We start from the raw sequence: 26,425 nt of genomic DNA, 5'->3' as shown, positions 1-26,425 counted from the left end.
GCCTCTTTCTCTGTCACTGTCAAATAAATAAATAAAAATAAAAACAAAAAAAAATTTTTAAAAGTAAATAAATAAAAATCAGGGAAAATTCTAACTCTTTCTAAATCTATACTTCATATATTTCTTTAAATGGAAGTAACCTACCAGCTACTCTATCAAATAAAGGATTACTTAGCAACATTAAGGTTTATTATTATACCAACATATCCTTAAAGCAAACAAAATTAAAAAAAACAGGTTTAATTGTGGTCATTTTAAAGGTGATAATGGGGCTGGAGGGATGGCTTAGCAGTTAAGGCGTTTGCAGGCAAAGCCAAAGGACCAAGGTTTAATGCCCCAGGACCCACGTTAGCCAGATACCCAAGCGGGCGCATGCGTCTGGAGTTCGTTTGCAGTGGCTGGAGGCCCTGGCATGCCCATTTTCTCTCTCTCCCTCTTTTTCTCTATCAAATAAATAAAAATAAAATATTTTTTTAAAGAAGTGATAATGACTGGAGCTGGAGATGGCACAGTGGCTGAAGGGTGTGCTTGCAAAGCCTGATGGCCTAGTTTTGATTCCCCAATGCCCATATAAACCCAAATGCACAAAGTGGTGCATGCATCTGGAGTTAAGAGGCCCTGGCACAGCCATTCTCTCTCTTTCTCTCCCCCTTTCATCCTATCTGCTAGCAAATAAGTAAATAAATAAAATCCAAAAATCAATGACTATAGCAATGGGTTCACCCTCCTCATTACTCAAGTGTCTACAGCCCTTGGTCATCACCTATTAGCAATTTCCAAAGGCTTCCTCTGCACACCACAGCGATGAGGACATTGCTGCTGGTGAAGGGAAGGACGTGCCTCTACCAATCATCTACAAAACATCTGTTCACAGCTGCACAAACATGTATGTCATTTTACCTAATGCGTGCATAGATTTTATCCTGCTATATTATGTATGCTATTTTTACCTTAGTGTTGAAAATGCAACTAAGGAAATACCCAAACTACAAGATTCTAAAGGTTACTAATGAGGTTAGCAAAGTTACTTGAGAACCACAGTGACACCATTTCCCTTGTGGGTAATTACAGGCAGTAACTGCATTGTGTACTTGCCACGGCAATGCAAGGGAAGGGACTCCTCCATAGGAGGGAGGCAAGAAGAGGGCCACAAGCCTCTCTACTGAAAATGAAAGGAAGTGCTCCACTCCCCCTTTTATCGCATAAGGAGCACCATTTAAGATACGTGACAGACAGTACACAGACAACGGCAGAAATACACGTGGTGAAAAGATGTAAAGTCAGGTGCACAAGGTAACGCATGCATCTGGAGTTCGTTTGCAGTCGCAGGAGGCCATGGACGCCCATTCTCTCCCCATCCTCTGTGCTTGCAAATAAATAAATAACTTTAAAAAAAAAAAAAAAACCACCTCGCCAGTGGTGATCCTTCAGAAGCAGGGGTTGTGGCCTCTCCAGTCTGCTGGCTCAGCGATGTGACGGATCCCACACAGAAGCTTGGGTTGCTCAGCCAGTCTAATTCTGCACATGCAAAAGGAAGAGAAGATCAATGAGATTAGTTTAGTGGGACTTCTAAAGACAGAAGACACCCATCTCATCAGCTTGCATCCCGACATAGCCAATGTCAGCCAGGCATTTTTAACCATCCACAGAAGCCAAATGAAATTCATGAACTTTTGAGAACAGTCCAAACATTCTGAGGAGAACCTGCTTTGGATGTCTTTCCTAGCCAGGGCACTCTCCTCTGTGGGCATGCTGGAGGGCCTGGGCAAGAGCTAGCTCCAGGGTGCACTTTGCTCTGTCTGGTCCTGGCTCGCTCAGAGACATTATTCCTGTCCCTAGACTGTGGGGCAAGGAGGATCAGACAGAGCAGGGAGACGCTGAAGTGACACAGGGCCAGTGACTGGCCCAGGACTGCTAGCTCAGAGCCTGAACCAGGCCTGGAGCCCAAGCAAAGGGCAAAATCAGAAACACTGGTACTATCTTGATTTTCTTTCCATTTTTTAAAAATAGTCATTTGGGGAAACCCGCCAGAATTCTGTTGAGGCGCCAGCAGCCCCAATTCTTGAGCCTGCCTGGCAGGCAGCAGGAACAGAAATAAGGTGAGGGATTTTCCACTCACATCGGCCTCCCCATGAACATCCGGGGAACTCATTCACCCCCCCGGCCGCCAGCACAAGAGGGATTGATTTTTCTTGGAGAATAAAAGCTATACCTGACACATTAAACTCCTACTCTGAAGATATATTAAAGTTGGATTTATATAGCTAAGAACAGAGCGGATAATTAGAAAACCCAAGCATCACCATTACATCAAGATGCAAAAATCTCTACATTATAATACATGAAATTTTTATTTCTCAGGGCACAACACTTTGACGCACTCTAAAATATTTAAGACTAAAATTTTCTTCTTTTATAGACTGTGGTTTAAGCAAAATCCATGTAACAAACATGGTCTAAAAAGCCACAGAGCATTACACATTCCATCCACTGCCTAATAACTTGAATACTTCCAGTGCATTAAGTTCCAGTAACCTCACATTTGATTTGGACAATTCCTGAAAGTTAAAAAGTCAAATTATGTATAAAATCCTTTCATGCTATATAGGCATGGTGGCACAGGACTGTACCCAGCACTTGGGAGGCAGACAGGAGGACCATAAGTTCAAGGCCAGCCTAAGCTATATAGCAAGTTTCAGGCCAGTTGGACTAATATAGTGAGCCTCTGTGTCTTAAAACAAACAAACAAAAAAAAAAAACATGTTTATTACAAAAGACAGACTGCTCAAAAATATCCAATGTGGGCTGGAGAGATGGCTTAGCAGTTAAGGCATTTGCCTGCAAAGCCGAAGGACCCAGGTTTAATTCCCCAGGACCCACATAAAACAGATGCACAAGGTACAGCATGCGTCTGGAGTTGGTTTACAGTGGCTGAAGGCTCCCACATGCCCATTCTCTCTGTCTTTATCTGTCTTTCTCTGATTTCAAATAAATAAATAAAATATTTTTAAAAATATATCCAATGTAAGCTTATCCATGCAAGAGAATGAGGAAGAAGAGTTTAAAGATGGGGCTGGGGAGGTGGTTCAGTGGCTGAGTGCTTGCCATTTAATTAAGCAGAAGATCTCTCAGTCAGGAGAACTCTACATTCAGTGAAACTCTGTCTCAAAAAGTAAACTGGAGGGCTGGAGAGATGGCTCAGTGGTTAATAAAAATGCTGCCTTGCAAAAAAAAAAATATATATATATATATATCCAATGTGCCAGGCATGGTGGTGCACGCCTTTAATCCCAGCACTTGGGAGGCAGAAGTAGGAGTATCGCAGTGAGTTGGAGGCCACCCTGAGACTACAGAGTAAATTCCAGGTCAGCCTGGGCTAGAGCTCCCCGATGTTTTTAGTATAGTCACTTGACTAACTTTTTCTTACAATATTATTTTCTTAGGAAATAAAAACATAACCTAGAAATCTTTAATGGTAAGCTTATAAATGTTAGTAATGATCACCTCAGGTAATGAGTAGTAAGTAATGATTATAAGTAATGAGCAATGACATTGACATTAAATGTGTAAAAGCTTTCTTCTGGTTACCTGTAACTTCTAACTTTTCTACAATTAACTATTTTTCAGTTACTTATTTTCCAACTTTAATAGTCTTAACTACGAAGGGAAGAAAAAGCATGGGTTAGCCGTAGCAAGGAAGCCCACAGGGCAGTGAGTAGTTTATCCTACTTTGTGTTAGGACATATCTGTTCATTCATATGCTGAGAAGAAGCCGTGAAATGGTTGTATACAACAGAAAAAAAACAGCACAATTTTTAAGTATTATTGAGATATAATTTTTATATATGTGTGTGTATAATAAAATTCACCCATTTCATATGTACAATAGCTATTTAGTATATTTAGAGTTGCACAAATGTGTAAGTGGAAAGAAAAACAGACACTAAAACAACAGACAGCATGTGACCCTTCAAAGTTTTCTTCAGCATGCCTGAGGCTTTGCCACACGGAACTACTGCCCACAAAGTAGTTTAGGAACTGAAATCAGCATCAGCCCTCCAGGTATGACTTTCATCTCAAAAAGTGAAAGGTATTCTCATCTGATAGGTTGCTGTGACACTAATGAATGTGCACAGTCAATACAAGCAAGAACACTAGGCATTTGAAATCACCTGGTCCATAGATTTTCAAACTTGTCTTAGCCAAGGAATTCATTTTTCACATAAAAATCTTTCAATGAAGTTCCAAATGTCAAAGAGACAAGGCAGGAATGTTCTGGTTGAGTGTCTGGATGGTGGGAGGTGGTCTGAGAAGGCTCTCCAGAGCTGAGCACAATTTAAAGACAGCTCCCTCTCATTTTTGCATCAAAAGCTAGAGACCCACCCAGGCTGAGTCACATGGGAAGGACACATAGCTGAGCAGGTATGGTTCAAAATCCAGCGTCTTCCATCATGCCATGGTGCTACTCCATACTTCAGTGAAGCTCGTCTCCTAAATTCTCCTGCCATTGATGGACATGATGCTGTCATGACTACGTGTCCACTGTGATTACATTATCATTATCTGCCTTCCAACTATATTCTAAGTTAAATCAAATCCCATTAGGGAGCCAGTTAGTAATGATTACTGTAGCATGATAGGGGAGAGGCAACAACAACAAACTGACAAAAAAAGAAAAAAGCCAGGGCTGGAGTGATGCAAAGCCTGATGGCCTAGGTTCAACTCCCCAGTACTCATGTAAAGCTAGATGCACAGGGTGGCACATGCATCTGAAGTTCATTGGTAGTAGCTAGAGGCCCTGGCATGCCCATTCTCTGTCTGTCTGTCTCTCTCTCTTTCTCTGTCTCCTTCTCTATCTCAAATAAATAAATAATTTTTAATGTTTTATTTATTTACTTACAAGTAGAGAGATTGAAGACAGACAGAGACAGAGAGAGAAAAATGGGCATGCAAGGGCCTCCAGCCACTGTAAATGAACTTCAGATGCATGCACCACTTTGTGTGTCTGCCTTACATTGGTACTGGGGAACCAATGGGAACCAAACTGCAGCCGTTAGGCTTTACAGGCAAGCACCTTAAACACTGAGACATCTCTTTAACCCAAGTAAAAATTTATTTTGAAAAAATAAAAAATAAAAAACAGCCTGGCATGATGCCTCACACCTGTAATCCCAGGCTTGGAAAATTGAGGCAAAAGGATGACTGTAAATTTGAGGGCATCCTGGGCTACACAGGTCCAAGCCAGCCTGGGCTATAGAACAGACCCTGTCTCAAAACAAACAAACAAGAACTATTCTTGGGCTGGAGAGATGGCTTTGCAGGTAAGGCACTTGCCTTCAAAGCCAAAGAACCCAGGTTCTATTCCCAAGCACCCACTTAATCCAGATGCACAAGGTGGCACAAGCGTCTGGAGTTACTTGCAGTGGTCAAAGGCCCTGGCAAGACCATTCTCTCTGTCTCTCTCTTTCTCTCTTTCTCTCTTTCTCTCTCTATCTCAAATAAATAAATAAAAATAACATAAAAATATTTTTTAAAACTATTCTTTCAGTCAAACACATACACTGACTGCTTTACAACTCTTACAGTCTAGCTTCCCAGCTCACCCCTGTCTGCCTCTTCTGAACTGTAAGCAACCTGGGAGCCAGGACTGTCCACTCCCACACATGCAACTCTTAACACAGTGCTAGGGCACACAATACCCAGACTCGAGAAATAGTTGTGGAAAGGAATGAGGATGTTGAATTCTAGCTTCATCTTGATACTCACCTGATACTATCCACTAAATGAACTGAGGTCATCCCTTAAAAATTCATCACCTACAGATTGCCTACAGCATTCATAATCAATAGTAACTATGTGTATTTAGTCATTAAATAAAGTAGTGAGGACCTACTACATAGCCAGGCACAAATGTCGGTGTTGGGGAGATGGTGGTGAATGACGTATGGTGCTCACATGATACTTAGATTCAACCACTTCTCACTTGGGCAGATAATACCTTTAAATCAGTAAATTCAATTTTAGTTAAACAGACTCCTCAAGAGTTTTTAAGATGAGAAGACACTTTAGCAGGGCATGGTGGCACACACCTTTAATGCTAGCACTTGGGAAGCCAAGGTAGGAGAATCACTGTGAATTTCAGGCCAGCCTGAGACTTCATAATGAATTCCAGGTCAGTCTAGACTGGAGCAAAACCCTACCTTCAAGAGCCAAAAAATTAAAAAAGAAGACACTTTAATCAGATTGTAAAGTCATTTTCAGTTGTTACTTACAAGCCCACATAATTTACAGTATCTGATAGCAATTAAAAAGGTGTTTCAATCACTGTGCTAATACTAAGCAAGATATATTACAGAGACAACCAATAGGAAACCAAAAGTTTAGAACTGGAGAGCGAGAACTGAAAAATTCCATCCCTGTGGGTCAGTGAATTAACAGCAGGCTGGAACGTGCCTGGACTGGTACCACACCACACACATATGTGTACATGTATGTATGTATGTATATGTATAAGAAATGAAGAGTTCTGTAGAGGTATCAGGCAAACAAAAGACCTACTGTCCCAACAAAACCATGTAGCCAACTAGTAGAATTGAATCATCACTGAATATTTAACACTGAAATACTTTTTGTGTGGCAAGTTTATTCTGTAGCTAGTTCTCCCTCACTACTCAAATGCTTTTAATTCAACTTTACCATAAACAGAAGGAATTGCCATGAATGAGCTTAAACTTTAAAAACAAATCTTAGGGCTGGAGAGATGGCTTAGCAGTTAAGCGCTTGCCTGTGAAGCCTAAGGACCCCGGTTCAAGGTTCGATACTCCAGGACCCACGTTAGCCAGATGCACAAGGGGGCGCACGCATCTGGAGTTCGTTTGCAGTGGCTGGAGGCCCTGGCGCACCCATTCTCTCCCTCTCTCTCTCTCTCTCTGCCTCTTTCTGTCTCTGCCACTCTCAAATAAATAAAAAAATATATGAACAAAAAAAATTTTAAATCTTAAATTATAACTGGATATTCTATTTCAATGTCTATTCTCTAACCTGTTGCAACAGAACAGCACTGATTACTGGAATAAGTGAACTCAGAGGTTAAGTTCCCACCCCTGTGGAGATGCTAATTAACAAAAACAATTCTCAAGCTGATGGCAAATAAATTAGCAGACATACCAAGGAAGAGATCTGTTCCTATACAAAGAATAAATAAGCCCAATCTCTTCATTTTGATCAAACCCTTATTTTCTGGTAAAGAAGCTGGGATCATAAACACATGTGTACAAAAAGTACCAGTAAACATGGCGGAGAAGCACAGTTAAGATGTTAACAACAGGGGCTGGGGAGATGGCTCAGCAGCTAAATAAGCTTGCTTGCAAAACCTGATGGCCCAGGTTCCATTCCCCATTCCCCACATAAAACTAGATGCACAAAGTAGGGCCCTGGCATGCCCATTCTCTCTCAAATAATTTAAAATATGATTTTAAAGGTGGGGACAAAGCTGGAAGCGGTGACACACACCTTTAATCCCAGTACTCAGGAGGCAGAGGTAGGAGGATCACCTTGAGTTCAAGGCCACCCTGAGACTACACAGTGAATTACAGGCCAGCCTGAGCTAGAGTGAGACCCTACCTTGGGGCTGGGGGTTGGGGGGGCAGGAAAGGTGGTGACAGAGAATGTGAGCTAACTTCCACGGTTTGAAGCAGACCAGGAATCCAAAGGTGGCATCTAAGCCACAAGACCCATCACTGTAGTGTACAAGCACAAGTTCTGGAGTCAGAGCAACTGGGTTCAAACGGACTTCATCATTTATTAGGTTACAGTTCTGACACACCACCCCTCCATACCTGTTCAAAGGATGAGCAGTGCTGAATATAAACTACCTCCTTCCCTCTCCTACTGAATGTGATAACTGTTGGATGGGATGTCAGCCTAATTCTCAACAATACCTAGCCCGTGGAGTGGACTGTACGTACCTGTCTTTCCTGTCCAGGAACTTCATGTTGTTGGAACTCTGTAGGCACTATGCCTAATAGTATCTTACACTGTACGAGGAAAAGTACAATGTTTCTATTTATAATAGCAAAAGACTGGAAATAATTCAAATGTCCTTAACAGGGGACCAGTTGGATAAAGCATGTGGCATGTGCACCAAGTTTACCAGTGAGATCTCTACGCTCTGGTCTAAGAGTCATCTTCAGAATTAGGTCTGGAATACAGTGTATTTAAGAGAAAGGAAATAGAACTTGCTATTAAGAGGGGAAAATGAAAGCATTCTTGACTATGAAAGTGGCAACCTGTGAGGATGGAAAAGAACAGTCTGGAGGAAGAGATGGAAGGGTTTTTTTCCTCTGAATATAGACGTTTTCTATTCTCAACTGTTGAATCATGTAAATACTTAACATCATTATAAAACAAAATCAAATCAAAAAGAATTCAGGAAACATGAAAACAAGTAGAATAAACTGTACCTAATTGTAATTTTTTAAATGGTGTCAAAGTCACACAAAGAATTATTTCAAGGGACAACAGTTCAGCAGGGTATGGAGGGCTCATACCTTTAATCTATGCACCAGAGAGGTTGAGGTAAAAAGATTACGAGTTCGAGGCCTGGTTAGAATGAATTATAAGTCAGCCTGGGCCAGAGTGACACTGTGCTTAAAAAAACAAACAATATGTCCATGTATTAATGCTACTCTCATTTTTGGTCAGAGAAGCTTCTCTTTTCAGATGTTGGTGACCACTGGAGAGACTCAAACTTCATCAAAATGCTAAGAAGAAGTGACAGTGAGGGGTTCTTCACTAAGTGAGACATCTCTATCACACCCTCAAGTCTCAGGGACCACACTGCAAAAGGAGGTGGTGGAAAGAATGTAAGATCCAAAAGAAGGGGAGGAGTGCTTTACAAATGCTGTCTTCCAGACAAAACTGGTCATGACATTCGTGACTTCACAGTGGCTGATGCTCCCTGCACACAAGACCTGCATGATAGGAGGGGCAAAATGATGACATCAAAATAGAAGAGACTAGTTGGAAAGAAGGGATTCAACAGAAAGGCCATAGGGGAAGGGGAAAAGGAAAGGTAGTAAAGGGATTATAATGATGGTATGTTGTTGATATGTATAGAATTTGTCAATCAAAAGTTTATTAAGGAGGCTGGAGGGATGGCTTAGCAGTTAAGCATTTGCCTACAAAGCCAAAGGACGCAGGTTTGATTCCCCAGGACGCATGTTAGCCAGCTGCACAAGGGGTGCAAGCGTCTGGAGTTTGTTTGTAGTGCCTGGAGGCCCTGGCGTGCCCATTCTCTCTTTCTCTCTCTCCCTCTTTCCCTGTCAGATAAATAAATGAATAATAAAAAAAATTTTTTTAAGTTAACTAAGATCCAGGAAAATGAGTCGGTGGTTAAAGATGCTTGCTTGCAAAGCCTGCTGACCTGGGTTCAATTCCCTAATACTCATGTAAAGGCAGATGCACAACATGGCACTTGCATCTAGAGTTGTTTACACTAACAAGAGGCCCTGTTACACCCATTCTTTTTGTTTCTCCCCACCCTCTACAAGTAAATAATAAAAATATTTTGTAAAAAGTTAACAAAAAGCCAGGCATGGTGGTGCACACCTTTAATCCCAGCACTCAGGAGACAGAGGTAGGAAGATCACCATGAGTTCGAGGCCACCTGAGAGTACACAGTGAAATCCAGGTCAGCCTGAGCTAGAGTGAGACCCTACCCCAAAAACGTTAATAAAAAGAAAATAATGACATCACATACTGTAGAATATGCCCTACAAATAAAGAGAACCATTAAAAATCTGAAAGTACAATTTAAAAAATATGAAACTATTAGTATTACCCATATTAGTACTTTTATTTTGATCATACATGCAATTTTGTCATGACACAACACACTAGGTAAAAATGTTCAGCACAGAGAAAAATACATAAGTTAAATCAAAGAACCTAAGTTAAAACCTCAAGCTCATAAATATAGCCTGGAAATCTCAGTATAAAACAAGATGCATTTTTCTTTTCCTGATTTCTGGAAACAGAAAGGGTCCAGAGGTAAAGACAACCCAATTGTGACAATACCTTTAACACCTAGTTTGTGATTTAACATATTTATAACACTTTTCATTAGAAGAATTATGAGTTTCTTGGATAAAGTGCCAAGTCAAGCAACAAGAGAAGATGTAAGTGATGAGCTCGAAAAGGTCTTGGGACAGAAGACAAGCAAGCTATTAAAGAAAACTAGGTCATGCTAAAAGCACACAGGCATCAGCCTCTTTAGACTCCCATAAGCCAAAGACAGGACAACTTGAATGTTAGGAAAAAAATATCTGTAATAGACTGAAATATAACTATATCAAAAATTCTTAAGTTCATATTGAAACAGAAAAGCACCTTGGGACTGGGAAGATTGCTCAGTAGTTAAAGACTGCTGGTCCAGGTTTGATTACCCAGAACCAAATACACAAAGTGACACATGCATCTGGAGTTTGTTTGCAGTGGCAAGAGGCCCTGGTGCACCCATTCTTTCTCCCACCTACCCAAGTAGCTTTAAAAAAAAAAAAAAAAAACACCTTGGTGGTCAGCTGTAAAAGTTGCTAGGAACCCAAATTTATTATTTTTCAAAATGATAAGGAATAAATTAAGCACTCATCCCATTATTTCCTGACTCAGCCATACATCAGGGAATCCCAGTAGTTATTTATTACAATAACTAATAGTAATAAACATAAGAGGGGTAGAGAGAGAGCTTAGTGGTTAAGGCGCTTGCCTGAGAAGCTTAAGAACTGATGTTCAAAACTCCAGGTCCCACATAGCCAGACACACAGTGAGGCAAGCACACAATGTCACACATGCACCACAAGGGGATGTAAGCATCTGGAGTTCTCCACAGCAGCTGAAGGCCCTGGCGTGCCCTTCTCTTTCTTTCTCTTGAAGGAAGGAAGGAAGGAAGGAAAGAAGGGAGGGAGGGAGGGGAGAAGAGAGAAAGAAAGAAAGGGAGAGGGGAAGAGAGAGGGAGGAAGGAAGGAAGGAAGGAAGGAAGGAAGGAAGGAAGGAAGGAAGGAAGGAAGGAAGGAGGGAAGGAGGGAAGGAGGGAAGGAGGGAAGGAGGGAAGGAGGGAAGGAGGGAAGGAGGGAAGGAGGGAAGGAGGGAAGGAGGGAAGGAGGGAAGGAGGGAAGGAGGGAAGGAGGGAAGGAGGGAAGGAGGGAAGGCAGGCAGGCAAGCAGGCAAGCACAGGAGGAATGATAAAATTAGAAAAATCACAATGGTACAATTTCAATGAAATGATGGATCTAAACACTAGTCACAAACAGCCACAAAAATCATTGCATCATTATCAAAAACGTTGTAAAAATAAATGTCTGAACCTATGAATGCTATATTGACTTCAGCATTTAACTGAGATAAGCATGTAAAAATATTATTGTATGAGAGCTGGGTACAGTATAACGTGTCTGTTATCACAGTATTTATTCATGGGGCTAAGGCAAAAGGATTGTGAGTTCAAGGCCAACCTGAGCTATAGCAAGATACCATGTGGAAATTTTAAAAAGTCATGAGATTAAAAGATTGGATAATGGGCAACTTACTAAGAAATGAATGAGGCTGGGCTTGGTGGTGCAGGCCTTAATTCCAGCACTTAGGAGGCAGAGGCAGAAGGATCACCATGAGTTCAAGGCCACCCTGAGACTACATAGTTAATTCCAGGTCAGCCTGAGCCAGAGTGAGATCCTACCTCAAAACAAAGAAACAAACAAACAAACAAACAAACAGGTCCTTTATCATTATCCTGATGCTAGATCCAGAAAATGTACAATAAATACTAATTAAGAAAAAAAATCACAAGAGTTAACACCTTCAATTTCCCTACTCCAAAATTTAAAAAACACAAAGTGGTACAAGTGTCTGGAGTTTCTGTGAAGTGGCAAGAGGCCCTGGCACACCTATACTCTCTCTCCCTCCCTCCCTCCCTCCCTGTCTGTCTCCCTTAAATAAATATAAAATAAAAACATTTAAATCTGAATGTGTTTCCACAGAAATTTAGAAAAAGCTGGCAATAATGCTGGCATGTTATGAGCCTGAAGGACACCCAAGGTCATTAGGGTCCCTAAAAATGGCTATAAAACCATAATGTTGAAGCATTTTCATAAGATTTAATTAAAACTTTACTTAACTTTTTCTAAGGTTAATGAAACTTGGAAAAAGTTAATGAACTGCATTTTTTAAAAGTGTCAATGGGTTGGAGAGATGGCTTAATGGTTAAGGCACTTGCCTACAAAGCCTCCTGTCTTAAATTCAATTCTACGGATCCCTGGTAAGCCAGGTGCACAAGGTGGCACTTGTGTGGGAGCTCATCTGCAGTGGCTGGAGGCCCTGGCATGCCCATGCTCTCTCTTTCTCTCTCTCCCCTTCTATCTCAAATATAAATAAACAATTTTTAAAAATGTGTCAAGTCTTTCACCCTGAGTATGTTAGCCATGATCTTTTGAATAAATGTTAAGACAACCATGCATTCCTGTAAAAAAGGTGTAATTTATTTTATCCAGAAAGAAAAAAAAAAACACTGACCTTTTATTAAAGGCCACTATAATCCCTTAACACCAGCCCTAATCATATTTCCAAACAAACTGGAATATATGCAGTTCTCTGCACAGACTCCTGTTTTGCTTCCATAAACTGAATGAAAGTTCTGGAATGCCATCTACTATATCTAATGGTCAAATCCTGCCCTCTGAATAACCATCCTTGACCCTCCATTTGCAGTTATTACTGTGCGGCTTCCCTGTAACATATATAGCATTCTAGTTCGTATAGTTAATTTTAAGGTTCACTTACGCAACAACATACTGTTAAAGTACTAATTTTATTTGTCTGTGTGTTCAACAAATATTCCCTGAACACTTACTGTATTTTGGACCTGTGCTAACAACTAGGTGTGCAACAATTATTGACACTGTTTCGGACTTTGCTGAGAATACAGCCTAATCAGGAATCAGGAATACGCCAGACGCCTAAAAATTATAGTTGTGTTTTTTAAAAAAAAGTCTCTCGGGCTGGAGAAGTGGCTGGGACATTGAAGGTGCTTGCTTGCAAAGTCAGATGGCCAAGGTGGCGGCAAGATCGAGAGTTCCTCTGCAGAAGCAGGAGGTCCTGGTGTCTCCCCCACCTCTACCCCGCGCACTTGCAAATAAATAAAAATCTTTTTTTAATTTACTTTATTTATTTATTTGAGAATGGCAGACAGAGAGAATGGGCGCACCAGGACCTCTAGCCACTGCAAATACACTCCAGATGCCTGCGCCACCTTCTGCATCTGGCTTACGCGGGTCCTGGGGAATCGAACCTCAGTTCTTTGGTTTCGCAGGCAAATGCCATAACCACTAAGCCCATCTCTCCAGCTCACAAATAAATGTTTTCTAAGAGTCTCCTTAGAGCGCAGCTCCATCATTTCTGCTTCAAAGGTTAACTGATGGGTCTAGGAGAAAGAATGATGTCCAAACTCAAAAGGTAGTTAAGAGCCGGAGTGGTAGCGCACGCCTTCAATCCCAGCAAAGGTAAGAGGAGGATCACTGTGAGTTCGAGGCCACGCTGAGACTATATAGTGAATTCTAGAGCGAGACCCTACCTCGGAACAACAACAACAAAAATTGGTAGTTAAGTCAGCCCTAGCTGCAAGGCATCTTTGCCCATCTTCGTCCCAGTCTCCTAAACTACAACCTCAGCCCCTGCCGGGCCGAAGGACCAGAAGGCTTTGCACCGCCGCGGAGCACTCTGGGATACAGAGGGATAAACAAATCCAAGACGCCGGTGGAGACGTGGGCCCGAGAAACTGCCATGACGTCTTCCTCGACCCTTTGGAGTGCTTACCTCTCCTGGCTCCCCCACTCCCGGGGGCCTCGCTGATGCCCGCGAAGGCCGGGAACAGCGCCATGACTGCAGGCCGCGCCACCTGCTTCGCGGAAATGGCGGCGGCCGGCCGCGCGCGATGCGCTCTGGGAAGTGTGGTTTCCCGCCTTCCCCGGGGGGACGCCGGGCGGGGACGGACCGCTTCCGGGGAGCGAGTGCTTCCGGGTCCTTGAGAGCGGAAAGGGGACTAGGAGCTTGGAAATCTCAGTTCCACCCCTAGCCTCACACTGTCACTGTAACCTGCGTCAGAGTACTCAGACTCTAACCTTTAGTACCCTCGCCGGGTGGGAGACAGACGCAGTACTTAGTATTGTCTCACATACCAGAAATATCTGGAATAGAGTAAGAATTTAAAAGACTTCACAGCGCCCAGAAACAATCAACCACATATAGAAAATAATCAGGTTCTTCAGTGGATCAGTGATTTTTAGAATGCAGGAGACTGCCGTAGGTTAAAATAGTTTAGATATGTGTCAACCAAATGCAAAAGGTGGTCTCTGATGGGACAAAGTTTCTCTATCTCCAACTTTAAATCTAAGATTCCCTCACAATCTCTCGTAATTACCTACATCAATTGATTAGGGCAACATCTGCCTTCACTTCAGGTAACTGTCTTCCCATTGCTTCTCTTTCCATCCCCTGAAAAACAAGAAATAAAGATGGCAGGTTTAAGAAAACAAAACTATACAATAATGTTTTGTTAATAAGAGGAATCTTTATTTACAAATGTGTAAGAGAACTTGACACAAGAAACCCTTCATGAGGAAAATTTAAAATATGGAATAACATAACTGATAAAAATAGTTTTAGCCAGGCATGGTGACACACGCCTTTAATCCCAACACTCAGGAGACAGAGGTAGAAGGATCACTATGAGTTTGAGGCCTGAGACTACATAGTGGATTCCAGGTTAGCCTGGGCTAGAATGACACTCTACTTTGAAAAACCAAAAATAGAGAGAGAGAGAGCATTTTAGGGCTGGAGTGATGGCTTAACAATTAAGATGCTTGCCTGCAAAGCCAAAGGATGTAGGTTCGATTCCCTAGTACCCACATAAGCCAGAGGCACAAGGGGGTGCATGCATCTGGAGTTTGTTTGCAGTGGCTAGAGGCCCTGGTGGCTTTCTCTCTCTCTCTCTCTTTCCTTGCAAATAAATAAGTAAAACAAAATAATTTTTTAAAATATTTTTTTAAAAACTAGTTTTACTTGCTGGGTGTTTTTTAGAGATAGGGTCTCACTATATAGCCCAGGCTGGCCTCCAACTCTTAATCTTCTTCCCTCTGCTTCCTGAGTGCTGGGATTACAGGCATACACCACCACGCCCATCTTAGCCTGCTGGTTTAAAATTGAAATATTAATGAAGATTAACCAGAATTCCTGACTTCTAAAACTCTGAAGTTTATTGTATTTATAAGTGTTAATTGATTAGCTTTGTTAATAATTAATATTGAAAATTGTTACATTGTTTGATAACTGAAGTAACTGAACTAAATATTGTTAAATTTATAAACTTAAAGCATGATGATGGCATTGTGGCTATCTTTTCTTTTAGTAGCCCTAACTTTTAGAAGTAAATACTGAAGCTGGACATGGTGGTACACACCTTTAATCCCAGCACTTACAGATAAAAGATATGGCACCTAAAATGTGCTTCTAATTAGTACAGGAAGGAGTTATGATAGAATAATATTAGCCATGGGTGATACTCATTAAAGCTGTGTTAATGTGTACATGAGATCCACTCACTGTTTTTTTCCTTCTTTGTTAAATCTATTGAAATGTTACAGTTACTTAGCATGTGAGAGGCCATAAATTTGAGCTCCAGCACTGAAAAAATGAGGATTTCTGAATGTGTTTTAATAAATTGACCCTTAATCTTTTTTTGAGATAGGGTCTCACTCTAGCCCAGCTGACCTCACTCTGTAGTCTATAGTCTGTAGAACTCACTCTGTAGTTCCAGGCTAGCCCCGAACTCATAGTGATCCTCCTGTCTCTGCCTCTCCCTCTCGAGTGCTAAGACTATCCATTAATCTTTTTTTTTTTTTTTTTTTTTGAGGTAAGGTCTCACTCTAGCCCAGGCTGACCTGGAATTCACTATGTAGTCTCAGGGTGGCCTCGAACTCACGGCGATCCTCCTACCTCTGCCTCCCAAGTGCTGGGATTAAAGGCGTGCGCCACCATGCCCGGCGTCCATTAATCTTTTTAAATGAGGGTCAGCAAGCTTTTATTGAAGGGAATTATTTTTGAGACTTAGCAGAACTGCTGGTCTCTTATTGTAAGTACACTGAAATATGAACTTTGTACAATTTTCAGATGTTACAAAATATGTCCATTTCTTCCAACATTTGTAAGGGTAAAAACCATCTTGGGGCTGGGGAGATAGCTTGGTGTCTAAAGGCACATGCTTGACAAGCCTACCAGCCCAGGTCCAATTCCTTAGCCACCCATGTCAAGCCAGATGAATGGCCACTTGCAGCAACAAGAGACACTTGCACACACACATTCACACACACTAATTAATTGAAACTACCCTTAACGCACGAGCCACACAAAGTAGCAATGAACTCATTTGACATAGCCATAGTTTGCTAGAAATCTGTAAACTTCACTGTTGTACTAAATTAAAAGTAATTTGGGGGAAGGGCTGAGAAGATGACTTAGCAGTTAAAGGTGCTTGCCTGTGAAGCCTAAGGACCCAGGTTCTATTCCCCAGTACACACATAAAGCCAGATGCACAAGGTGGTGCATGTGTCTGGAGTTTGTTCGCAGAGGCTAGAGGCCCTGGCATGCCCATTCTCTCTCTCTGTCTCTCTCTCTCTTCCCCCCCACCTCTCTCTCTCTCTCTGTGCCTCTTTCTCTCAAATAAATAAATAAAATATTAAAAGTAATTTATTTTTTTGGTTTTCCAAGGTAGGGTCTCCCCCTAGCCCAGGCTGACCTGGAATTCACTAAATAGTCTCAGGCTGGCCTTGAACTCATGCCTCCTGAGTGCTGGAATTAAAGTGTGTGCCACCACACCCAGCCCCAAAAGTAAATTTTTGAATATTATTTTTTTATTTGCAAGGAGAGAGAGAATTAGAATGGGCATGCCGGGGCCTCCTGCCACTGTAAGCAAACTCCAGATGCATGCGCCACTTTGTGCATGTGGCTTTACAGCGTACTGGGGCTTTGAACCTAGACTGTCAGTCTTTGCAAGCAAGCACCTTTAATGGCTGAGCCATCTCCCCAAAAGTAAATTTTTGAATATTATAGAAAAGCCACTGCAGAAGGTGTAAAAACAATTCACCCTGTTTGCTATCAGTACTATTTCAATCTATAAACTTCGAGTATTGGCAATGCAGTTGGCAGAGATTTCTCAAAAAAAAAAAAGCCCAAAATGGTTTCAAATTATTGCTCAGCTTTGTATGTGGCAGCACTAAAGGAAAACAACGTTACCCCAGCCACTGTTGAGGACTTCTGTAGTTTGAGGCAAGGAAAGTGAGATCACACTCCACTGGCTAGCTGCTGTTCTAACGTCTCTCACTCCTCACCTATTTTCATTAGCCTGTCTTTGTCTCATGGATTTCCAGTGACAAGAGAAAATCTTTTCTCTAAGACTGGGAGGAAGAGAAGGTCCATGAAAGAAGGGGAAAAAAGAAAAAAAAAAAGTGCAGGTGTGGTGGTTTGATTCAGGTGTCCCCCATAAACTTAGGTGTTCTGAATGCTAGGTTCCCAGCTGATGGATATTTGGGAATTAATGCCTCCTGGAGGGAGTATATTGTTGGGTGCGGGCTTATGGGCTTTATAGCCAGTTTCCCCATGCCAGTGTTTGGCACACCCTCCTGTTGCTGTGTTCCACCTTACGTTGGCCAGGGGGTGATGTCCACCCTCTGCTCATGCCATCGTTTTTCCCTGCCATCATGGAGCTTCCCCTTGAGCCTGTAAGCCAAAATAAATCTCTTTTTCCCAGAAGCTGCTCTTGGTTGGGTGATTTCTACCAGCAATGCGAACCGGACTGCAACAGCAGGTGAAAGAGAAGCTTCATTTCAGTCGCTGAGTAGTCGGGTGACACATGCAGCTTGATTAGTCAAGAAGGCAACTATTCCACTCATAAAGAATGAGAAAGAGGTGGGCATGATCAAGGCTAAAAGCCATCAAAAACAGCCTTTGGGTAATGGCACAAAACACATGATAGGAACAGAACAGTTGCCAGGAAACAGAAACAAAATATGGATACTTGGTACACTGGCAAAACAGTGCCTGCATTAGTTCCTACTTGGGTTTTTGTTGTTGTTGTTGTTGTTGTTGTTTATTTTATTTTATTTTTATTAACATTTTCCCTGATTATAATATCCCACTGTAATACCCTCCCTCCCCCCCACACTTTCCCCTTTGAAATTCCATTCTCCATCATATTACCTCCCCATCTCAATCATTGTACTTACATATATACAATACCAACCTATTAGGTACCCTCTTCCCTTCCTTTCTCTTCCCTTTATATCTCCTTTTTAACTTGTTAGTTGTTTTGTTGTTTGTGTGTTTGAAGTAGGGTCTCACTGTAGTCCAGGCTAACCTGGAATTCATTATGTAGTCTCAGGGTGGCCTCAAACTCACGGTGGTCCTCTTACCTCTGCCTCCCGAGGGCTGGGATGAAAGGGGTGCGCCACCACACCCAGTTCCCTACTGCTTTTGAAGAAGGGTGTTACATCAAGAAAAAAAAAAATAGGTAGTGGGGATCTTTTGCCTTGCTGAATTATCAGCCTCTTTTCATAATCCACAAGGAAGCCGTGTCAGCACAATGCGGCCTGGCTGTCCCAGCCACATCTTATATGTCAGGGTTAGTATGTGACCCAACCTGGCCAAACTTTCAACTGGAGACTGTTCAAACCAGTTCAGACCAAAGCCAAGCCAACCAAAGTTCTTTTAAATTATTTTATTTTATTATTCATTATTTGGTTTTAAAAGACAGGGTCTTGGGCTGGAGAAATGAAAGCCTAAGGACCCAGGTTCGATTCTCCAGGTTCCACATAAGCCAGATGCACATGGTGGCACATGCATCTGGAGAGTTTGCTTGCAGTGGCTAGAGGCCCTAACCTGCCCATTCTCACTCTGTCTCTCCCACCCCTCTCTCTGTCTCTAATAGGTAAATTAAAATGCATCTTTTTTTTTTAAATAAAAAGGTCTTTGGCTTGGGGAGATGGCTCATCAGTTAAAGGCACTTACTTGCAAAGCCTGTGGGCTTGGGTCAGTTTCCCCATTACCCACATAAAGCCAAATGCACAAAGTGGCTCATGCATCTTGAATTTGTTCACAGTGACAAAAGGTCCTGTCATGCCCACCCCCTGCCCACAAACAAAAAAAAATTTTTAGCCGGGCGTGGTGGCCCACACCTTTAATCCCAGCACTTGGGAGGCAGAGGTAGGAGGATCACCATGAGTTTGAGGCCACCCTGAGACTTAGTGAATTCCAGGTCAGCCTGGGCTAGAGTGAGACCCTACCTCGAAAAACAAAACAAAACAAAAAATAATTTTTTAAAAAACACACTGGAAAGATAGGATCTTGTTATGTAGCCCAAGCTAGCCTCCAACTCAAGACCTTCCTGCCTCAGCTACCCAAGTACTGAGATTACAGATATATGCCACCATGCCCAGCCTTGTCCAGGATTTTTAGAACCAGAACTGAAAAAACTGGTTCCCTTTGTGTGTCTGGACCAGGATGAAATAGTCCAAAAGTAAAGGAAACCTTCGTATGCAAAGAAAAGAAAAGCAAATGTCAGCTGGAGTAGATCCTAGAGGTTTTACATCTTTACTTCTTCTTTGTCCCTCAACTCAGACTCATTTCTATGCTTGGCTTCTAGGAAACAGCCAGATATCTTACTTACCCATGTTAGTAGCTCACCTTCTATTACTTGCCCCAAGAGTCTTAGATAATACAGAATGAATGAGTGAACAATGCCATTTGTGGGTCTCAAGGTCAGGATTCCAAACCTGGAGCTGTTCCACTTAATTCGAATGATGAGACAGCTGATCCAGTCTACCCAGGACAGGTAAAAGCCAATAATTCCAGGCTAGAGAGATGGCTTAGCGGTTAAGCGCTTACCTGTGAAGCCTAAGGACCCCTGTTCGAGGCTCGATTCCCCAGGACCCACGTTAGCCAGATGCACAAGGGGGCGCACGCGTCTGGAGTTCGTTAGCAGTGGCTGGAAGACCTGGTGGGCCCATTCTCTCTCTCTCTCTAGCTCTCTCTGTCTCTTTCTCTCTCTGCCACACTCAAATAAATAAATAAAAATGAACAAATAAAATTTTTTTAAAAAACAATAATTCCCTTTCATCATTCAGGGAAAGAATCCTCAGAAGCACAAAGTGGAGAGATAGGTCTATCATCCCCTGCCTTCTTAGGGAATTTTCTGTTAGGCCCCATGAAGTAAAAGAAAGAAAACTGGGGCTAGAGAGATGGCTTAGTGGTTAAGCACTTGCCTGTGAAGCCTAAGGACCCCGGTTCGAGGCTTGACTCCCCAGGACCCACATTAGCCAGATGCACAAGGGGGCGAATGCGTCTGGAGTTCATTTGCAGTGGCTGGGAGCCCTTGCACACCCATTCTCTCTCTCTCTGTCACTCTCAAATAAATAAATAAAAATAAATAAAAATTTAAAAAGAAAGAAAACTGTTCCCTTTGGAGACTAGAGTAAGGACAGACAAAAAGTCCCAGCTCACCGGGCATGGTGGCGCACGCCTTTAATCCTAGCACTCGGGAGGCAGAGGTAGGAGGATCGCCATGAGTTCAAGGCCACCCTGAGACAACAGAGTGAATTCCAGGTCAGCCTGGGCTAGAGTAAAACCCTACCTCGAAAAAACAAACAACAAAAAAGTCCAAGCTCACTGGGGTGATTAGCTCTCTGTCTTGATTTGCTTTGTTTGTAAGCAGTGGGGGAATTGGGTTGGAATATGTATATTACGTGTGTGTGTGTGTGAGAGAGAGAGAGAGAGAGAGACAGAGGGAGAGAATGTGTGGGTACCAGCCTGCCGCTGTGTGCATGTGAGGTCAGAGGACATCTTCGGGTGTTGGGCCTCGCCTTTCTGCTTTGAGGCAGTGTCTCTCATTGTTTACTGCTTCAAGCAGGCTGTCTAGCTGACCCATGAGCTTCTGGACGATTCTCCTGTCTCTGCCCCCCCTTCTCCCCATAAGCAAGCTGGGGTGACAGACAGTGTTATGACAGCATCCAGCTTTATGTGGGGTTTGAGGATCCAAATTCAGACACACTGTGCAGCAAGTTCCCCAGCCCTGGAAACATTTTAATACTCAGACACAAGCCTGAGGATCATTCTTCGGTTAAGCCAGCCGGTTTATGCCCAGTTTGTAATACACATACACCAGGATCTGTCTGAAATGCACATGGTATTGAGAAATGCTGCAGAAATACACAGAAGGAAGTCACCAACACCCCTTGATAAGGATATTTCCGTTTAGAAGAATCACCAGGAGCATGAATATGCATAGCTTTCTATAAGGGGGCTTGTAGGCATTCTAAATGCCTTGGAGAAAAGTGATGTTATCAGAGTTTTGCTTTTTTTTTTTAATACTTGTTTCTCTCCCCTTGCAAATGAATTTTAAAAAAGAAAGGGGACTAGAGTGATATTAAAAAAAGAAAGGGGGTAGTTAAGGCATTTGCCTGCAAAGCCTAAGGACCTACGTTCTATTCCCCAGTACCTACATAAAGCCAGATGCACACGGTGGAGTGTGCATCTGGAGTTTGTTTGTAGTGGCTAGAGGCTCTGGCACTCCCATTCATTCTCTCTCTCTCTCTCTCTCTGTCTTTTTCTCCCTATCTGTCTCTCTCACATAAATAAAGTTTGTTGTGTTGTTTTTTTTTAAAGAAAGGGCTGGGTGTGGTGGTGCTCACCTTTAATCCCAGCACTCGGGAGGCAGAGGTAGAAGGATCGCCATGAGTTTGAGGCCAGCGTGAGAATACATAGTGACTCCCAGGTCAGCCTGGGCCAGAGTAAGACCCTACCTTTATAAGCCAAAAAAAAATAAAATAAAATAAATAGGGCTGGAGAGATGGCTTAGCAGTTAAGGCGTTTGCCTGCAAAACCAAAAGATCCCAGTTCGATTCTCCAGGACCCATATAAGCCAGATGCACGAGGGAGCATGTGCATCGGGAGTTCCCTGGCATGCTCATTCTCTCTCTCTCTCTCCCCATTTCTTTTCTTTTCTTTCTTTCTTTTTTTTTTTTTTTGTTTGTTTTTTCAAGGTAGGGTCTCACTCTAGCCTACCACACCTGGCTCCAAAACAACTTTTTATTTTTATTTATTTATTTGAGAGCGACAGAGAGAGAGAGAGAGAGAGAGAGAGAGAGAGAGAGAGAGAGAGAGAGAGAGAGAATGGGTGCGCCAGGGCTTCCAGCCACTGCAAACGAACTCCAGACGCGTACATCCCCTTGTGTATCTGGCTAACATGGGTTCTGGGGAATCGAGCCTCGAACTGGGGTCCTTAGGCTTCACAGGCAAGCACTTAACTGCTAAGCCATCTCTCCAGCCCCAAAACAATTTTTAAGTAAACAAATAGTTAAATCCTCACTGTTGAGGCTGCCTTTCTTAGACTAGAAAAGTGACATTTTAAAAACTGGGATGGTCCCAGACTCCAGTTTAAACCTCCACATCTTGCTTGCTTTTCTTTTTTTCTTTTTTTCTTTTTTTTATTTGAGAGTGACAGAGAAAGACAGATAGAGGGAGAGAGAGAGAATGGGCGCGCCAGGGCTTCCAGCCTCTGCAAACGAACTCCAGACGCGTGCGCCCCCTTGTGCATCTGGCTAACGTGGGACCTGGGGAACCGAGCCTCGAACCGGGGTCCTTAGGCTTCACAGGCAAGCGCTTAACCACTAAGCCATCTCTCCAGCCCCAAAACAATTTTTAAGTAAACAAATAGTTAAATCCTCACTGTTGAGGCTGCCTTTCTTAGACTAGAAAAGTGACATTTTAAAAACTGGGATGGTCCCAGACTCCAGTTTAAACCTCCTCATCTTGCTTGCTTTTCTTTTTCTGGCTGTTCTCCCGGCTTGTCGGTGCTGATCTTTAGAGAGTGGCAGTAAGACTTGGCTGATTATCTCAACCCCCTTTGTTCCCAGCTGCATCTTACCTGTTATTACCAAAAAAGAGCAAAAGAGTGCATTTTCCACCTGGAAAAAAAGTAAATGAAATTGATTTTCCTCTCCCAACTACTTATTTGGGAAAGAAGATGAGGAACTATTTTGTGACCCCATTTCAAGGCTGATTCAGAAAGAAGCCATCTGCGGGCACTGCTCCTGCCCAGCCTGCTGCCCCTCATGGTGGAGCTGGAGAAGGGGCAGTGGACGTCTCCTGCCCCAGGACAACGACTATGTAGGTGTATTCTTGGCAGGCTTTTTTTTTTTTGTTGTTGTTCTTTCTTTTATGTTTTTCCAGTCTCTTAGGTTAAGGGTATTTTTAAATTATCCTTGTGATTATTTTTTCTCTTGACATTATGAGCATTTCTATGTTATTACAAACCACATAAATATGTTTTGGGTACATCGTAAATTCATCCAATGATAAACTCATGATACACTTAACCATTCCCTATGGCTAGGTATTAGCAAACCTCACTTCTTGTATCATCTCATCAATGTTATCTAGGGGTTTTCCAAAATGTATAAGTGGCCAGATGTGCTTGCTGGGCACAAGATCTTTGATGGTAGCTTGTGTGCCAGGATCCAGGGGGATCATTTTGCTGTGACAAATGTTCACCTCTCTGGAGCATGAGGAATGAGGTAGTGAAAGGAGCAGCCAGAGAGGGCAAGATAAGATTTCCTAAGAAGACAAGCACAGCTTCAAATAATAGAGACAAGGCTCTTGGAATATTTAGTCAACAAAGGTCCTGTGTGACAATAGTATACAGAGCCATCTCAGCAAGCAGTTCTGGCCTGAAAAGTGAAGTGTAAAGACAATCTATAGCAAAAGACAAAATGAGGGCTGCAGGGATGGCTTAGCAGTTAAAGCACTTGCCTGCAAAGCCAGAGGACCCAGGTTCAATTCTCCAGAACCCATGTAAGCCAGATGCACAAGGTGGCACATGCGTTTGGAGTTTGTTTGCAACAGCTGGAGGCCCTGACATGCCCATTTTCTCTGTCTCTCTCTCACACACACACACACAAATAAATAAAAATAATAAAAAAAAAGGGGGGGAAAAAGACAAAATAACAACACGGTTAGTTTAAAGATTTGCAGTTGTAGACTCAGGTAACCCTTCTGGAATATCAACCATTCTAGTAGGCTGAGTAGGGGAGGTGGATTTCATGAACAGAAAAGTGCAGAAGAGAGTTGTGACATAGTTCAATCAGTAAAGTTCTTGTCTTGCAAGCATGAGTACCTTGGTTCACTCCCCAGGGCCCACATATTAAAAAATAGCTGGGGGGGGGGATGGTGGCTGGAGCAATGGCTCAGTGATTCAGTTACTTTCCTACAAAGCCTAACAACTGGGGTTTGATTCCCCAGTACCCATAAAAAGCCAGATGCACAAGGGGGTGCATACACGTGGAGTTCATTTGCAGTGGCTAGAGGCCCTGGTGCACCCAAACACTTTATCTCTCTCTCTCCTTCTCTGCATCTCCCTGATTACAAATAAATAAATTTTTAAAAATAAAAAATAGGGCTGGAGAGATGACTTAGTGGTTAAGGTGCTTGGCTACAAAACCAAAGGACCTTGGTTTGATTCCCCAGAACCCACATAAGCCAGGGGCGCATGTGTCTAGAGTTCATTTGCAGTGGCTAGAGGCCCTGACATGCCCATTCTCTCTCTCTGTATATTTTTCTGTCTCACTCTTTCCCCCTTTCAAAAAAATAATATAAAAAAGAAAAATAAAATATAGCCGGGGGCTAGAGAGATAGCTTAGCAGTTAAGGTGCTTACCTGCAAAGCCTAAGGACCCAGGTTCAACTCTCCAGAACCCACATAAGCCAGATGCATGAGGTGACACATGTGTACAAAGTGGCGCACACATCTGGGATTCAATTGCAATGGCTAGAGGCCCTGTTGTACCAATTCTCTCTCTCTCTTTCTCTCCCTGTCTTATACAAAAGTAAAAAACAATTCCAGGTCAGCCTGGACTAGAATGAAATCCTACCTCAAAAAAACCAAAAAAAAAAAAGGTAAAAAATAGACGTTCGGGCAAGATGGCAACATATAAGCCATGCTAAACCAGTCTAGGGAGGGAAATAAGCAAAAAAAAGTAAAAAATAAGAAAAAAATAGTTGAGTATAATGGCTACCCTTTTAATCCCAGAGCTGGGAAGATGGAGATGGGTGAATTCCTAGAGCTGACTGGCCAGCCAGTCTAGCCTGATTGTTGAGCTCCAGGACACTGAAAGACCTGTCTCAAAAAAAGGTGGATGGTGCCTAAGGAATGGCATCAGAGAGTGTCCTCTGGCCCCACATGCATGTGCACATACATACATGCATGCACACGCACAAATACACACACAAAAGGGCCAAATGAAGGGAGCAGAAACAAAAACAGATTGATCATGTCAAAGTGACTTTCTTTTAAGGTGCAAAAAGGAGGCAGAACCATTTTTTTGTTTGCTTGTTTGTTTTTCAAGGTAGGGTCTCAGTCTAGTTCAGGCTGACCTGGAATTCACTATGTAGTCTCAGGCTGGCAGAACAATTATTTTAATGCTGGTTACTTAACATCAGGTTAGTTCAGGTTACTGTTTCGTCAAGATTTTATTGTTTATTAGGGATTATTTATTTTGCTACAATGGTTAAGAAGTCATAGAGATATCTATTTTTCAGCTTAGTAATAGGTGTTTGATACTTCCCTCTGCTTTGATTATTTTCAATTGTACATGCAACTGTCGATTTTTTAAATTACTTTATTTATTTGCAAACAGAGAGAGAGAGAGAGAGGAGAGACACTGATGGAGAGAGAATGGGCATGCCAGGACCTCTAGCTACTGTAAACAAACTCCAGACGCATGTGCCCCTTATGCATCTGACTTACATGGGTCCTGGGGAATCGAACCTAGGTCCTTTAGCTTCACAGGCAAACCCCTTAACTACTAAGCCATCTCTCCAGCCCCTATAGATTTATTTTTTACTTAATTTTTTTTTTTCTATTTTGGCTCTGGACTGTAATTCTCAGTACCAGAATGTGGTTACCACTCACAATGAACTATTGATCAGAGAGACCTGCAAGATCCCCAAAACAAGAGAGACTTCTGTCAAAGCACTTGATTACCCACCTGATATAAAAAAGTAAGACCCTATTGCTGAAGACACCATATGCTGCCAGCACAGAACACGGAGACACCTGGCTGGAATCCAGAAGAGTCAGTCCCCAGTTACCCCATCTGGTGCTGGAAAGTGCTATATGAGCTACTGGGGAAAAATGGCCAAAAATGGCCAGGTTACTTTATTTTTTATTTTTGTTTATTTTTATTTATTTGAAAGCGATGGACAGAGAGAGAGAAAGAGGCAGATAGAGACAGAATGGGTATGCCAGGGCCTCTGGCCACTGCAAACAAACTCCA

General features: G+C 42.4%; 1 protein-coding gene and 1 non-coding gene across 2 annotated transcripts in view; one reads left to right on the top strand and one right to left on the bottom strand.

Moving 5' to 3' along the window:
* Nrde2 (NRDE-2, necessary for RNA interference, domain containing) overlaps positions 1 to 13,966 on the bottom strand; it is a 49,809-nt gene extending 35,843 nt beyond the window's left edge. Inside the window, exons 1-2 of the mRNA XM_012950076.2 lie at positions 13,864 to 13,966; positions 1,410 to 1,518 (exon numbers count right to left, since the gene is read on the bottom strand). Of these exons, the coding sequence (XP_012805530.2) occupies positions 1,410 to 1,518; positions 13,864 to 13,927 (173 nt within the window). The 5' untranslated portion in view covers positions 13,928 to 13,966. The remainder of the gene's footprint in view (positions 1 to 1,409; positions 1,519 to 13,863) is intronic.
* Positions 11,327 to 11,406, top strand: LOC123462656. The gene has a single exon (XR_006638439.1). It is a non-coding gene; the product is annotated as a small nucleolar RNA SNORD72 (small nucleolar RNA).
* Positions 13,967 to 26,425: the final 12,459 nt, after the last annotated feature.

Source organism: Jaculus jaculus, chromosome 7, assembly GCF_020740685.1.
Source record: "Jaculus jaculus isolate mJacJac1 chromosome 7, mJacJac1.mat.Y.cur, whole genome shotgun sequence".
Lineage (NCBI taxonomy): Eukaryota > Metazoa > Chordata > Mammalia > Rodentia > Dipodidae > Jaculus > Jaculus jaculus.
This window is presented reverse-complemented; position numbering and strand designations above follow the sequence as displayed.